Source organism: Scyliorhinus torazame, chromosome 16 (assembly GCF_047496885.1).
Source record: "Scyliorhinus torazame isolate Kashiwa2021f chromosome 16, sScyTor2.1, whole genome shotgun sequence".
NCBI classification, from domain to species: Eukaryota; Metazoa; Chordata; class Chondrichthyes; order Carcharhiniformes; family Scyliorhinidae; genus Scyliorhinus; species Scyliorhinus torazame.
In genome coordinates, this window is record NC_092722.1 from 173,882,258 (window position 1) to 173,897,690 (window position 15,433).

Genomic DNA, 15,433 nt, shown 5'->3' on the forward strand with positions numbered 1-15,433 from the left:
CAGATTTTTTTAAAATTCAAGTTTCACCAGCTGTCTGGTGGGATTTGAACCCAGGTCCCCAGAGCATTACCCTTTGTCTCTGGATTACTAGTCCAGTGACAATACCAGTAGTCATTGCTTCAACTGTATAGGTCTAAATAGCCGCATTTTAATCAATGGATATTTTTATGTCCACTTTTCAGCTGGATAAGTTCCAAAGTATCTATCGACCCATCTATAAATGTTTTCCATCTATCAGGTATCTATCACACAGTGGGTGACACATCTGTTTCAGATACAAAAGCAAACTTAGATATACAGTTTAAAAAGAATGAAAACTTATAATTTCCTGTTTTTTTTCTGTGTATGTGTGCGCGAGCAGTGGGGATTAGGGAGAAGCTAGACCATTCCAACTGGTCAGAAAGTTCCTAATAGGAATTAGCCTTTCATTGACCCTGTGGCAGGCCGATTTACAGCAACTGATTTCAGGGCCTAAGCTATATTGTTCCACATTATTACCAGAATAATACATTGTGTATTACATGGTATACCCCTCGAACCATTATAAAATAGGGATGCCTATCTTTCTACTTGCCATGAGTGAATCTGTGTGTTGTACACAGATACATTGAGTGATATAGAGAAATTCTTTATGTCAGATGTAAAAATAACATTGGAGCAGTTTCCTATTGGAAAGAAGTTTTGTTGAACTCCCGCATTTCACTCCAATGTTTTCAGATTCATATTTGTGATGCTTTCTACTTTTGTAATCTGCATATCTACATAATCTATTCAATTTTTGTTCTTTGTGTTCATAGCTGATTGCCGTATTTGGCCATATTTTGTGTGGGAAGTTGGATGCTGTGGTGTTACGTTACATTGCTTTGATGGCCGAGCTGGTGAACTGTGTCTCCTGGCAATCTGTTAGTGATTTCCAGATGTTTGTCTCTGTAATTTACTCTTTACAGGTAAGCTACCAAATTAACTCTGAAGATTCTGCATGTGCCAAGTCAAAGTAAAAGCATTTTTAGTGCTGCACCACTTGCAATATTTCCAGAATTGGTAAATTGATTACAATAATAACAATCAACCCGATAAGCTGTGTGATGTCTTCATTAACTTCCTGCAACATGATTTGTCAAAAGCTATATACTGTGCGGTTATAGTAATAGAATAGTTTCTCCTATGCTGTGCTAAAACAAAATAGAAAGTTTTGCACTCCAGCAATTTCCAGCTGGCCCAATCTGACAGAATTTCCCGAGATTGATCCTAATTAAATGTGCAGATATCTTCCTTGCCCATTATGAGAGAATGGGTTTGCAGTTCAACCTAAGCCACTTTCTTACAGGCTTTTTTTTTTTTTACAACTTCAACTATGAAATATTCCGGTCGTCAGACTTCAAAACTATCCCCACTCCACCCATCACCAGATTGTTGGTAGCTGGTCACGGACTGTGGGGAACGACATACACCAGTTGCTCGGGGGGGATTAAAGAAGCATGGAGATCTGTTATTGTTGCGTGGGTCTTAAATGTGGTAGTCATAGGTCTGGACTTACATACAGTGCTGGAGGCTAAACTCTACCTTTTATTGAACTAGGGGTGGAAAGCTGGCGCAGTGGTTAGTGCTGCTGCCTCACGGTACTGTGGTCCCAGGTTCGATCCCAGCTCTGGGTCATTGTCCGTGTGGAGTTTGCACATTCTCCCTGTGCTTGCGTGGGCTTCGCCCCCAAAAGATGTGCAGGGTAGGTGAATTGGTGACGCTTAAATTGCCCCTTAATTGGAAAAAATGAATTGAGTACTCACATTTTTTGTGTCTTATGGTTTAGCTCACTTGGCTAGATAGCTGGTTTGTGATACAGAGCAAGGTCAGCAATGCAGGTTCAATTCCTGCACCAGCTGAGGTTATACACGAAGGCCTCAACTTTGCTCTTTTTTCGAGGAGGTCACTAAGATGATTGATGCAGGTAGGGCAGTAGATGTTGTCTATATGGACTTCAGTAAGGCCTTTGACAAGGTCCCTCATGGTAGACTAGTACAAAAGGTGAAGTCACACGGGATCAGGGGTGAACTGGTAAGGTGGATACAGAACTGGCTAGGCCATAGAAGGCAGAGGGTAGCATTGGAGGGATGCTTTTCTCATTGGAGGGCTGTGACCAGTGGTGTTCCACAGGGATCAGTGCTGGGACCTTTGCTCTTTGTAGTATATATAAATGATTTGGAGGAAAATGTAACTGGTCTGATTAGTAAGTTTGCAGACGACACAAAGGTTGGTGGAATTGCGGATAGCGATGAGGACTGTCTGAGGATACAGCAGGATTTAGATTGTCTGGAGACTTGGGCGGAGAGATGGCAGATGGAGTTTAATCCGGACAAATGTGAGGTAATGCATTTTGGAAGGGCTAATGCAGGTAGGGAATATACAGTGAATGGTAGAACCCTCAAGAGTATTGAAAGTCAAAGAGATCTAGGAGTACAGGTCCACAGGTCATTGAAAGGGGCAACACAGGTGGAGAAGGTAGTCAAGAAGGCATACGGCATGCTTGCCTTCATTGGCCGGGGCATTGAGTATAAGAATTGGCAAGTCATGTTGCAGCTGTATAGAACCTTAGTTAGGCCACACTTGGAGTATAGTGTTCAATTCTGGTCGCCACACTACCAGAAGGATGTGGAGGCTTTAGAGAGGGTGCAGAAGAGATTTACCAGAATGTTGCCTGGTATGGAGGGCATAAGCTATGAGGAGCGATTGAATAAACTCGGTTTGTTCTCACTGGAACGAAGGAGGTTGAGGGGCGACCTGATAGAGGTATACAAAATTATGAGGGGCATAGACAGAGTGGATAGTCAGAGGCTTTTCCCCAGGGTAGAGGGGTCAATTACTAGGGGCCATAGGTTTAAGGTGAGAGGGGCAAAGTTTAGAGTAGATGTACGAGGCAAGTTTTTTACGCAGAGGGTAGTGGGTGCCTGGAACTCACTACCGGAGGAGGTAGTGGAAGCAGGGACGATAGGGACATTCAAGGGGCATCTTGACAAATATATGAATAGGATGGGAATAGAAGGATACGGACCCAGGAAGTGCAGAAGATTGTAGTTTAGTCGGGCAGTATGGTCGGCACGGGCTTGGAGGGCCGAAGGGCCTGTTCCTGTGCTGTACATTTCTTTGTTCTTTGTTTGTTCTTTGAACATTATACTAGCTACGAGCTGGATTTTATGTGCCCCACTGGGCATGCTTTTGGTAGGGCACGTAAATGGGGCAGGTGCCCAGTTCACCAGTTTCATAGCTTGTTAACAAACCAATTGACCCCAGTAATATGCTGTCCGTGCCATAATAGGGTTGATGTGGGCAGGCGGGAGCGGGCAGTCTGTTTTTTTTAAGAAATGTTTTTAAAAGGGTGGAAAGGAAGGGCGGTATTACCTCAGGGAGGTGCCCATGTGCACCTGGGCCACCCATCCCCGCACCCCCCCTTCTTCAGTAGAACCTTAGGTGGACGCCCTGATGGTGAATTTGATTTTTTCCAAGTGTAGGAATGACATTAAGTCACCCAACCAAGCAGAGGCACTGGGCCATTCAAACCTCTAACATTCCATGTGACCAAATGGATTGGAGGTCTCCCACCACCCCTTACTTCAGAGTCAGCCATTTCCACCAAGAGAAATCAACCAAAGGACACTGAAAAGATCAAGCAAAAAGATCCACCAAGTCAAGTCAGAAGACTGGACGAAGGAAAACCAGTCGACACCATTAGCAGACTACCCCCACCCCAACCTCCCCATCCCAAAAGCGGCATCACCATTGAATGTAACCACACCCAAAAGCAAATAAAACCATAGAAAACAAAGACTTAAAATAGAACTAAAACCTACACATAACAGAACCACCCCAAACAAAAGCTCTCAGCACAATTTCTAAAAACTACTATAATAACCTGCAGCGAACCCTCCAAAACCACTCCCGTTAACTAACTCCCCAGTTAGCAGTGAGACCCCCATCTGCAGAAGAACAAATAATTTAAAAAAACGTTTAACTTGCAACGTCCCACTGATGACTAAATGCCGCACTAAATAACCAAGAACAAGAAAAAACAAGAAACACAAAATGACCATCAACAAAATGACCTCTTGTACAAAGCGACCGCCACTCCATTAAACGCGGCTCTTTTTTTTCGCTAGCTCCGCACTCATGTCCTGATACAGCCTAATGGAGTGGCCTCCTCACTTGAGATCGCGGTGCTCCCTTGTTCATTGAAGAACCTTCTCTCAGTCTTTAAAACTGTGGAATCCTATGATCACCGCACGCGGTGGATATTCAGAACGAGGCTTCGATCGAAGTGAGCGATGGGCCTGGTTTATTTCAGGCGGGGCTGCAAATCCACCCTCACCCACCATTTTGAGGAACATGTCTGAAAAAATATTTGGTGGTGGTATGGCCCACAATCCACTCCGGAACCCCATAATCCAGATGGTCTGCTTCCTGGACATGTTTCCCAGGACATTCAGCTTGGTTCTTAATGAGTTATTGGTTTCAACAGCCGATGTCCAATCAATCTCCAGAGTGGCAACCGATCACTATGATCTAATAGTGCCACCTCCATGCTCTTAATCGTGACTCCGTGGGCTTAGGCGGCCTTACTAGTTTTTTTCCAGCACCACACTAAGGCCTCTTCTTTTTTTTAAAATATATTTTATTAAAGTTTTCAAGCACGATTTTTTCACCTTACAAATCAACATAAAAGATAACACAATAACTAATAAGTAACATTTAAATAAAATAGTGAACTAACAAAGTAACAAAAAATAGTGCCCCCCCCCCCCCCCCCGGGCTGCTGCTGCTGACGATCTATTTTCCCTTAACGTTCCGCGAGATAGTCAAGGAACGGTTGCCACCGCCTGGAGAACCCCTGAACCGATCCTCTCAACACAAACTTCATCCGTTCCAGTTTTATGAACCCTGCCATATCGTTTATCCAGGCCTCCACGCCGGGGGGTTTCGCTTCCTTCCACATGAGTAAGATCCTTCGCCGGGCTACCAGAGGACGCAAAGGCCAGAATATCGGCCTCTTTCGCCTCCTGCACTCCCGGCTCCTCCGCTACCCCAAATATAGCTAACCCCCAGCCTGGCTTGACCCGGACCTTCACCACCTTTGAAATCACTCTTGCCACTCCCCTCCAGTACTCATCCAGTGCCGGACACGACCAAAACATATGTGTGTGGTTCACCGGGCTTCCCAAGCACCTCCCGCACCTGTCCTCCACTCCGAAGAACCTGCTCAGCCTTGCTCCCGTCATGTGTGCTCTGTGTAGAACCTTGAATTGTATCAGGCTAAGCCTGGCACACGAGGAAGAGGAATTTACCCTACTTAGGGCATCAGCCCACAGATCCTCCTCAATCTCTTCCCCTAGCTCTTCTTCCCATTTTCCCTTCAGCTCCTCTACCAGCGCCTCCCCCTCGTCTCTCATGTCCTGATATATTTCGGACACTTTGCCCTCCCCGACCCATACCCCCGAAATCACTCTATCCTGGATCCCCTGTGTCGGGAGCAGCGGAAATTCCCTCACCTGTTGCCTCGTAAACGCCCTCACTTGCATGTATCTAAAGATATTCCCCGGGGGCAACTCATACTTTTCCTCCAGCGATCCCAGGCTCTCGAACGTCCCATCAATAAACAAATCTCTCAATCTCCTAATTCCTGCCCGATGCCAGCTCTGGAACCCCCCATCCATCCTTCCTGGGACAAACCTATGGTTGTTCCTGATCGGGGACCACACCGAGGCACCCGTCACACCCCTATGTCGCCTCCATTGCCCCCAGATCCTTAAGGTTGCCACCACCACTGGGTTTGTGGTGTACCTTTTCGGGGCGAGCGGTAGCGGCGCCGTCACCTGCGCCTTTAGGCTCGTTCCTTTACAGGACACCATCTCCAGCCTCTTCCATGCCGCCCCCTCTCCCTCACTCATCCACTTGCGAACCATCCCCACATTGGCGGCCCAGTAATAATCGTCCAGATTCGGCAATGCCAGTTCTTGGACCTCCTTACCCTCGGGGTCTTCCCTGCCCACACGAAACTCATCACAGTCCTATCTATTTTCTTAAAAAAGGCCTTAGTGATCAAAATGGGGAGACATTGAAACACAAAAAGAAACCTTGGGAGGGCCATCATCTTGACCGCCTGCACTCTGCCCGCCAGTGAGAGCGGCAGCATATCCCACCTCTTGAAATCCTCCTCCATCAGCTCCACCAGCCGCGTCAGATTGAGTTTGTGTAAAGTTCCCCAGCTCCTGGCTACCTGAATCCCCAAATATCGGAAGCTCCTTTCCGCTCTCCTTAACGGCAGGCCATCTATCCCTCTTCCCTGATCCCCAGGGTGTACTACGAAAAGCTCACTCTTCCCCATATTAAGCCTATATCCCGAAAAATCTCCAAACTCCCTCAATATCTGCATAACCTCTGTCATCCCCTCCACAGGATCCGCCACATACAGCAGTAGGTCATCTGTGTAGAGTGACACTCGGTGTTCCTCTCCCCCTCTAACCACCCCCCTCCATTTCCTAGAGTCTCTCAACGCTATGGCCAGTGGTTCAATTGCCAGCGCGAACAGTAATGGGAACATGGGGCACCCCTGCCTTGTTCCCCTATGTAACCGAAAATACTCCGATCTCTGCCGATTTGTGACTACACTTGCCACTGGGGCCCCATAGAGGAGTTTGACCCAACTGACAAACCCCTCCCCGAACCCAAACCTCCTCAACACCTCCCATAAATACTCCCACTCTACACTATCAAATGCCTTCTCTGCATCCATCGCTGCCACTATCTCTGCCTCCCCCTCCGCTGGGGCATCATTATCACCCCCAACAGCCGTCGCACGTTGACATTCAATTGTCTCCCCTTTACAAACCCTGTCTGGTCTTCATGCACCACCCCGGGACACAATCCTCGATCCTCGTCGCTAGCACTTTTGCCAGCAACTTGGCGTCTACATTTAGGAGTGAGATAGGCCTATATGACCCGCATTGCAGCGGATCTTTATCTCGCTTCAGGATTAATGATATCGTCGCCACCGACATTGTCAGGGGTAGAGTCCCCTCTTCTCTGGCCTCGTTAAAGGTTCTCACCAGCAGCGGGGCCAACAAGTCCACATATTTCCTATAAAATTCCACCGGGAACCCACCTGGTCCTGGGGCCTTCCCTGCCTGCATGTTCCCCAGCCCTTTAGTCACCTCGTCCACCCCGATTGGCGCCGCAGACCTGCCACCTCCTGCTCCTCCACCCTGGGGAACCTTAGTTGGTCCAAGAACTGTTGCATCCCCTCTTTTCCCTCCGGGGGTTGGGACCTATATAGCCTCTCATAAAAGGTCTTAAACACCTCATTTACCTTCCCTGCACTCCACACCGTAGTTCCCATTTCATCCCTAACTCCCCCTATTTCCCTCGCCGCTATCCTCTTACGAAGCTGGTGGGCCAGCAGCCGGCTCGCATTTTCCCCATGTTCGTATCTCATCCCCTGTGCCTTCCTCCACTGTGCCTCTGCCTTCCCTGTGGTCAGCAGGTCAAACTCCGCCTGAAGTCTTCGCCTCTCTCTATATAGTCCTTCGTCCGGGGTCTCCGCATATCTTTTATCCACACTCAAAATCTCCCCCACTAATCTCTCCCTTTCTTTGCCCTCTTTTTTCTCCTTGTAAGCCCTAATGGAGATCAGCTCTCCCCTAACCACCACCTTCAGCGTTTCCCATACTACCCCCACCTGGACCTCACCATCATCATTGGCCTCCAGGTACCTCTCAATACATCCCCGCACCCTTCCACAGACCCCCTCATCCGCCAATAGTCCCACATCCAGTCGCCAGAGTGGGCGCTGTTCCCTCTCCTCTCCTAGTTCCAGATCCACCCAATGCGGGGCATGGTCTGAAACGGCTTTGGCCGAATACTCCGTTCCTGCCACCCTCGAAATCAGTGCCCTGCTCAAAACAAAGAAATCTATCTGGGAGTATACCTTATGAACATGGGAGAAACAGCAAAACTCTTTGGCCAACGGCCTAGCAAATCTCCACGGATCCACTCCCCCCATTTGCTCCATAAACCCCCTGAGCACCTTGGCCGCTGCCGGCCTTCTTCCGGTCCTGGATTTAGACCGATCTAACCCTGGATCCAGCACAGTATTGAAATCCCCCCCATTACCAGGCTTCCTACCTCCAGGTCTGGGATACGCCCCAGCATCCGCTTCATAAATCCCGCATCATCCCAGTTCGGGACATATACATTTACCAGCACGACCTCCCTTCCCTGCAATCTACCACTCACCATCACATATCTACCACCGTTGTCCACCACTATATTCCTAGCCTCGAACGACACCTGTTTCCCCACCAATATCGCCACCACTCTATTTTTCGCGTCCAACCCCGAGTGGAACACCTGTCCCACCCATCCTGCCCTTAACCTAACCTGATCCGCCACCTTCAGATGCGTCTCCTGAAGCATGACCACGTCTGCCTTCAGTCCCTTTAAGCGCGCGAACACTCAGGCCCTCTTAATCGGCCCATTTAGGCCTCTCACATTCCACGTGATCAGCCGGATTGGGGGGCTGCCCCCCCCCTATGGCGCAGCTCCCCCATTCCCCATCCCCCACCTCTGTCCCTTTTCCCACCGGCGCCCACATTTCTCAGTGTCCCCCCGGTCAAGAAGAGAAAAAAAAAACCATCTATCGTCCCGATACTGTGAACCTCCCATTCCCCAATTTACATTTCTGTACATCAACATCGTCATCTCCCCCACAGCATCAGTCCCTCAGTTCTGGTCCAATTTCTCTTCTTGGATGAAGGTCCATGCCTCATCCGACGTTTCAAAGTAGTAGTGTCTATCTTGGTACGTGACCCACAATCGCGCCGGCTGCAGCATCCCAAACTTTACTTTCTTCTTGTGTAGCGCCGCCTTGGCCCGATTAAAACTCGCTCTCCTTCTCGCCACCTCCGCGCTCCAGTCCTGATACACTCGTATCACCGCATTCTCCCACCTGCTACTCCGTACCTTCTTGGCCCAGCTCAAAACCGCCTCTATGTCGGTGAAGCGGTGAAATCTCACCACTATCGCCCTTGGTGGTTCTCCAGCCTTTGGTCTCCTCGCAAGGACCCGGTGAGCCCCTTCCACCTCCAGGGGGCCCGAGGGGGCCTCAGCTCCCATTAGCGAATGGAGCATCGTGTTCACATAAGTCCCAACGTCAGCTCCCTCCACTCCCTCGGGGAGACCCAGAATCCGGAGGTTCTTTCTCCTCGAGCTGTTCTCCGGGGCTTCGAGCCTTTCGATACACCCCTTGTGCAGCGCCTCGTGCGTCTCCATTTTTACCGCTAGGCCCAGAATCTCATCCTCGTTCTCAGCTGCCTTCGCCTTCAGCCCACGGAGCTCTATCGCCTGGGCCTTTTGAGTTTCTTTTAGCCCTTCGATAGCCAACAACATCGGCGCCAGCACCTCCTTCTTTAATTCCTCCACACACCGTCAAAGGAATTCCTGCTGGTCCGGGCCCCATGTCGTCTGGGCTCCATCCGTCGCCATCTTGCTTCTTCCTTCTCTTCTCTGCCGCTGCTCCAAAGGATTCTTCGCAATCTGGCCACTACCACCGATCTTTTCCATACACACCAGGGGGGGGACTCCTTACTTCGTCACCCCACACTGGGTTTGGTCTGAAAGAATTTCCGTTGGGGCTCCCAAAAAGAGCCCAAAAGTCCGTTAGAACGGGAGCTGCCGAAACGTGCGGCTTAGCAGTGCATCGCCGCAACCGGAAGTCGCTAAGGCTTCTTCAATTGACCTTTTATGATTTACCCCCACATTTTATCGGCGTTTCTCTAACTCCTTCGCCAAAATAGTAGTGAGAGTGGATGGCAAGGGAGACGCCGACTCTGCCATCTTAGCGCCTGTTGAATCCAGAGAGGCTTCCGATTCTGTTGACGGGTTTCTGCTCAAAACGCTTTGTTTCCCCTGGGCATCTCAGCAGAGAGAGAACTCTACCCCATTAACTTTCACAAGTTTCCAAGGAGTAAATGACGCGTGACACCAAGAAAAAGGTCAGAAAGACCAGGGGCGGGATTCTCCCTTCTGGGGACTAAGTCCCCACGCCCGCTGGAAAACAGGCGAGAATTAAATGTAGGTCAGACCAGGTAAGGATGGCAAATTTCTTTCCTCAAAGGTCATTAATAAACCAGGGGCGAGATTCTCCGACCCCCCGCCGGGTCGGAGAATCGGCAGGGGCTGGCGTGAATCCCGCCCCCGCCGGTGGCCGAATTCTCAGGCACCAGAGATTCGGCAGGGGCGGGAATCGCGGCGGCCCCCCCCCCCGCGATTCTCCGGCCCGGATGGGCTGAAGTCCCGCTGCTAGAATGCCTGTCCCGCCGGCGTAGATTAAACCACCTACCTTACCGGCGGGACAAGGCGGCGCGGGCGGGCTCCGGGGTCCTGGGGGAGGGTGGCGCGGGGCGATCTGGCCTCGGGGGGGTGCCACCACGGTGGCCTGGCCCGCGATCGGGGCCCACCGATCCGCGGGCGGGCCTGTGCCGTGGGGGCACTCTTTTCCTTCAGCCTTCACTACGGTTTCCACCATGGCGGAGGCGGAAGAGACTCCCTCCACAGCGCATGCGTGGGGGTGCCATGAGCGGCCGCTGACGCTCCCGCACACGCGCCGCCCGGCAATGTCATTTCCGCGCCAGCTGGCGGGGCACCAAAGGCCTTGGGTGAGATTCTCCGACCCCCCGCCAGGTCGGCGAATCGCCGGGGGCTGGCGTGAATCCCACCCCCTGCCGGTTGCCGAATTCTCCGGCACCGGATATTCGGCGGGGGCGGGAATTTGAGTTCCACCAGTTGCTATGGTGGAATTTCAACCCATGTTCCCAGAGCATTAGCCTGAGCTTCTGGATTACTAATCCAGTGACATGACCACTACGCCACCATGGCCCCAATAACTGTACAACATAACGACTGATTAATTATTAAGTCTTCAATTATCATCAGTTGAGGCTCACTACTTATTTAACCTTACTTTTCTGATTAGCGTCTACTCAATGCCATTGTTTGGTCAATAAATTTGATTGTTTACAGAATACAAAATGACTTCTTCAGTTCAATGTTGGTCTCAAAATAGCTTCCTTGACCTTATTAGCTTACTTCAGTAAATGTACAATGAAACTAGTCTGAAAATGGACAGGTTCTACTAAACTTCACTAGTCCTGATATCTTACACCTCCATGTTTCTCTCCAAGTAACGCCCCACCCTGCCTTGGGCATAATTACATATTATACGTCCTTATTCCTTCAAGTTTGTTTGCTCGATATTTTACGCAGAGGGTAGTGGGTGCCTGGAACTCACTACCGGAGGAGGTAGTGGAAGCAGGGACGATAGGGACATTTAAGGGGCATCTTGACAAATATATGAATAGGATGGGAATAGAAGGATACGGACCCAGGAAGTGTAGAAGATTGTAGTTTAGTCGGGCAGTATGGTCAGCACGGGCTTGGAGGGCCGAAGGGCCTGTTCCTGTGCTGTACATTTCTTTGTTCTTTGTTCTTTGTTGATATCCTGTAATTGCTTATCTTACACCATTGTGAGTGTACCATCACGACATGAACTGCAGCAGCTTAAGGAAAAGATCCACTATCACCTTCTCAGGGCAACGAGAGATGGGCAATAAATACAGCTTTTCCAGCATTATTCAAATTGCTTTTAACCAAATGTCTAAGGTCAAGAAGAAATCTGCAAAAGAAATTATAAGAGAAATCCCAGAAAAGTTGTAATACAATAGTCTGTACTAAAATGTTCCTGCAAAGAAATAAACAAACTAAGCAAAACTAAATTAACCCTTTAAAAGCTCCATTGCCAGTAATTTCCTTTAAAACTGGGAGAAGTAATTTGCCAATTTAAGCAAGTAGAAACATAGGGCGAGATTCTCCGACCCCCGCCGGGTCGGAGAATCGCCGGGGGCTGGCGTGAATCCCGCCCCCGCCGGTTGCCGAATTCCCCTGCACCAGATATTCGGTGGGGGCGGAAATCGCACCGCGCCGGTTGGCCGCCCCCCCCGCGATTCTCCGGCCCGGATGGGCCAAAGTCCCGCTGCTAGGATGCCTGTCCCGCCAGCGTGGATTAAACCACCTCCCTTACCCGCGGGACAAGGCGGCGTGGGCGGGCTCCGGAGTCCTGGGGGGGGGCGCGGGGCAATCTGGCCCCGGATGGGCCGAAGTCCCGCTGCTAGGATGCCTGTCCCGCCGACGTGGATTAAACCACCTCCCTTACCGGCGGGACAAGGCGGCGTGGGCGGGCTTCGGAGTCCTGGGGGGGGGGCGCGGGGCAATCTGGCCCCGGGGGGTGCCCCCACGGTGGCCTGGCCCGCGATCGGGGCCCACCAATCCGCGGGCTGGCCTGTGCGGTGGGGGCACTCTTTTCCTTCCGCCTTCGCCACGGTCTCCACCATGGCAGAGGCGGAAGAGACTCCCTCCACAGCGCATGCGCGGGGATGCCGTGAGCGGCCGCTAACGATCCCGCGCATGCGCCGCCCGGCAATGTCATTTCCACGCCAGCTGGCGGGGCACCAAAGTCCTTTTCCACCAGGTGGCGGGGCGGAAATCAGTCCGGCATGGGCATAACCCCTCATGGTTAGGGCTCGGCCCCCCAAGATGCGGAGACTTCCACACCTTTGGGGCGGCGCGATGCCCGACTGATTTGCGCCATTTTTGGCGCCGGTCGGCGGACATCGCACCGATACCGGAGTATTTCGCCCATAGACAAAGAAACATAGGAGCAGGTGTTGGTCATTCGGCCTTCGTGCCTGCTCCATCATTCATTATGATCATTGTGACCTGTTCCTGCTTTCTCCCCATATCCTTTGGTACCTTTAACCTCAAGAGCTATATCTAACTTCTTGAGAACATACAAGGCTGGATTCTGCAGCTCCACCCACCACAAGATCGCCACGGGCGGGACCATGTAAAGGTCCATTGACATCAGGCGGAAATTTCCTGTCGCCGGGCGGGCGCGGCCTGAGAATCCCACCCACAATGTTTTGTCCTCAATTGCTTTTTGCAGCAGTGAATTCCACAGGCTCACCACTCTCTGGGTGAAGAAATTTCTCCTCATCTCAGTCCGAAATGATTTCCCCGTATCCTTAGGCTGTGGCCCCTGGTTCTGGCTTCTCCTGCCATCGGGAACATCCTTCCTGCAACTACCCTGTCTGGTCCTGTTAGAAAATAATGTGAGGCCTCATTTTGATGGATATCTCAAACAGAATCTCCAGGCCCCACCACCTATTTTCCTCCAAGCCTTGAGCAGAACATGTACCCCAATCAGAATGAGGTGGAATGGCCAGACAATGCCTTGCACCAGCAGAACTACCAATTTATTTATTTCTATTTTTTATTTACCAAGGAAAAACAAAGTTTGCAATACAAGTTTTTCTTCTCTGATAATGATGTGAACTTTGCAATTGGTATCATAATTATCATAATTTGGATAATCGATATATTTGTGGATGATTGAATGGTCCAGTGGGTAAGCACACTCATGCAGCACTTGAGCCTGAATTTAAACAGGGTCTCATGGACCAAATAAGGATCTCCTCCAAATGTACTGTAAGCATCCTGGGTGAAATTAGTTTGTGTATTTCACACCTCTTCCTGGTGGTGTAGCCTCTGAAGCACTCAATTATCCAAATTCAGGGAAATTGACATTAAAGCACCAATCTTAAATTAAGACGTCAATATAGCAAGTTGGTAAAAAACATACTTATTTCAGGTTCTGAGTCTGGGTGCCAGAAATCCCTAAAATAGGCATCCTTAACAGAGCTGAGGACAAAAGAAATGGAACGCGTCTATCTTCCTAGTGAACATAACTAACTGAGCTGTAATGTTGGAGGGACCCTGATGTGTAGCAGTGAAAATTTCATAATGAGAGATGTCAGTGCTGGGGACTGTGACACTTTCTTAATTTTAATTGGTACTCTAAGGAAGAAATGCTTACAGATCCAGTGAAAGGAAGCTTTAGGACAGGCATCAGGAAGTACTTTGCTAAATAGAAGGTGGTCCACAGCTGACATGGATTGCTGTTGGACTCGCTTAAAAGCAGCTACTTCTGTAACGGAATGCTGATTAGTATTTTGGAAAAAATTCAATTAAATCATCTGAACCAATTTTACAGTCTGAAACTGTGAGCTACAAAGTGGGCAATATGGTGGGCAGTATGTTGTCGGGAATTACCTTTCTGCATATGTGTTTGTAAACATGCATCGCTATACGGAAGGTAGGGCAGCATGGTAGCACAGTGGTTAGCACTGTGGCATCACAGCACCAGGGTCCCAGATTAGATTCCCGGCTAGGTCACTGTCTGTGCGGAGTTTGCACGTTCTCCCCGTGTCTGCGTGGGTTTCCTCCGGGTGCTCCGGTTTCCTCCCACTCGTCCCGAAAGACGTGCTGTTAGGTAATTTGGACATTCTGAATTCTCCCTCTGTGCACCCGAAAAGGCGCAGGAATGTGGCAACTAGGGGCTTTTCACTGTAACTTCATTGCAATGTAAGCATACTTGTGACAATAAAGATTATTAAATTATTTGTTAACATTATGAGCGGTGCCAGAGAGGCCTGATTTCCCACCCCCTGCAGTAACCACGCCTGCATGATTTTAATGAGATCTCAGTTCAAATAAACATGCTGCCCGTGACCAATTAAACAGGCCAGTGCAATGTGCACCCATCCCTATTACAGGGTCAGCCAAACTTCTAGATCAAAGTGGTTATTTGAACTGCCGCTGACAGTCTTACTTATCAGAAAACATAATTTAGATTGGAGACTCTGAGTAAATTATAACGATAAAACACTATAATAAATATTAATGGTTAAATAATTTGAAAGTTGAATGAAATCCTGGATCGAGTAAGCCTTTTAGAGTATGGCGATGGGCACATGCTGTGGTAACATTGGCAGATTTGTTATTTTAAAGCATTGAATATCTTGTTTCAGCACTTTGCTGTCATTCTTTTTGCTTTTTGCTGATCAGTGGATTGATGTCACTTGTACATGAGAAGCAGTGTACAGGGGTGTCAGAAAATTAATTACACCAGGTTTCTTCATTACTGCAGCTGAAATTTAAACTAAAACTTCAAACAGACTCATCAATAACATATATCGTACCTCTAAGCTACAATTTTGAGCATTGCCCTGTACTGATCTTTTCAAACTGTCAATCATGTAGAGAGGATACTGCGTGGGGGGAATATTATGAGCACTTTCACCAGTCCGCTGACCTGATAGTTTGCAAACGATGCACAAACAATTAAGCTTAGATAACTGGCGATGATATTCTTTACTTTTCACCTGGACAGTTCCTGGAGCTTGGCATTGAAAAGGCAGGATGAGCTGTGGCACATTTTACACTCGTGAATGCCACGCTTGACTGACATCAGATTCCATAAGGTCAACCCCCTTAAGTA

At 49.3% G+C, this 15,433-nt stretch overlaps 1 protein-coding gene and 1 long non-coding RNA gene across 3 annotated transcripts in view; one reads left to right on the plus strand and one right to left on the minus strand.

Moving 5' to 3' along the window:
• Positions 1 to 15,433, plus strand: part of LOC140393235 (uncharacterized) — a 407,232-nt gene that overhangs the window by 370,960 nt on the left and 20,839 nt on the right. For both annotated transcript variants that reach the window (XM_072479489.1, XM_072479491.1), the window contains one exon: positions 798 to 947. In XM_072479489.1, the coding sequence (XP_072335590.1) occupies positions 798 to 947 (150 nt within the window). The remainder of the gene's footprint in view (positions 1 to 797; positions 948 to 15,433) is intronic.
• LOC140393237 (uncharacterized) overlaps positions 1 to 15,433 on the minus strand; it is a 246,488-nt gene that overhangs the window by 161,376 nt on the left and 69,679 nt on the right. The window lies entirely within an intron of this gene.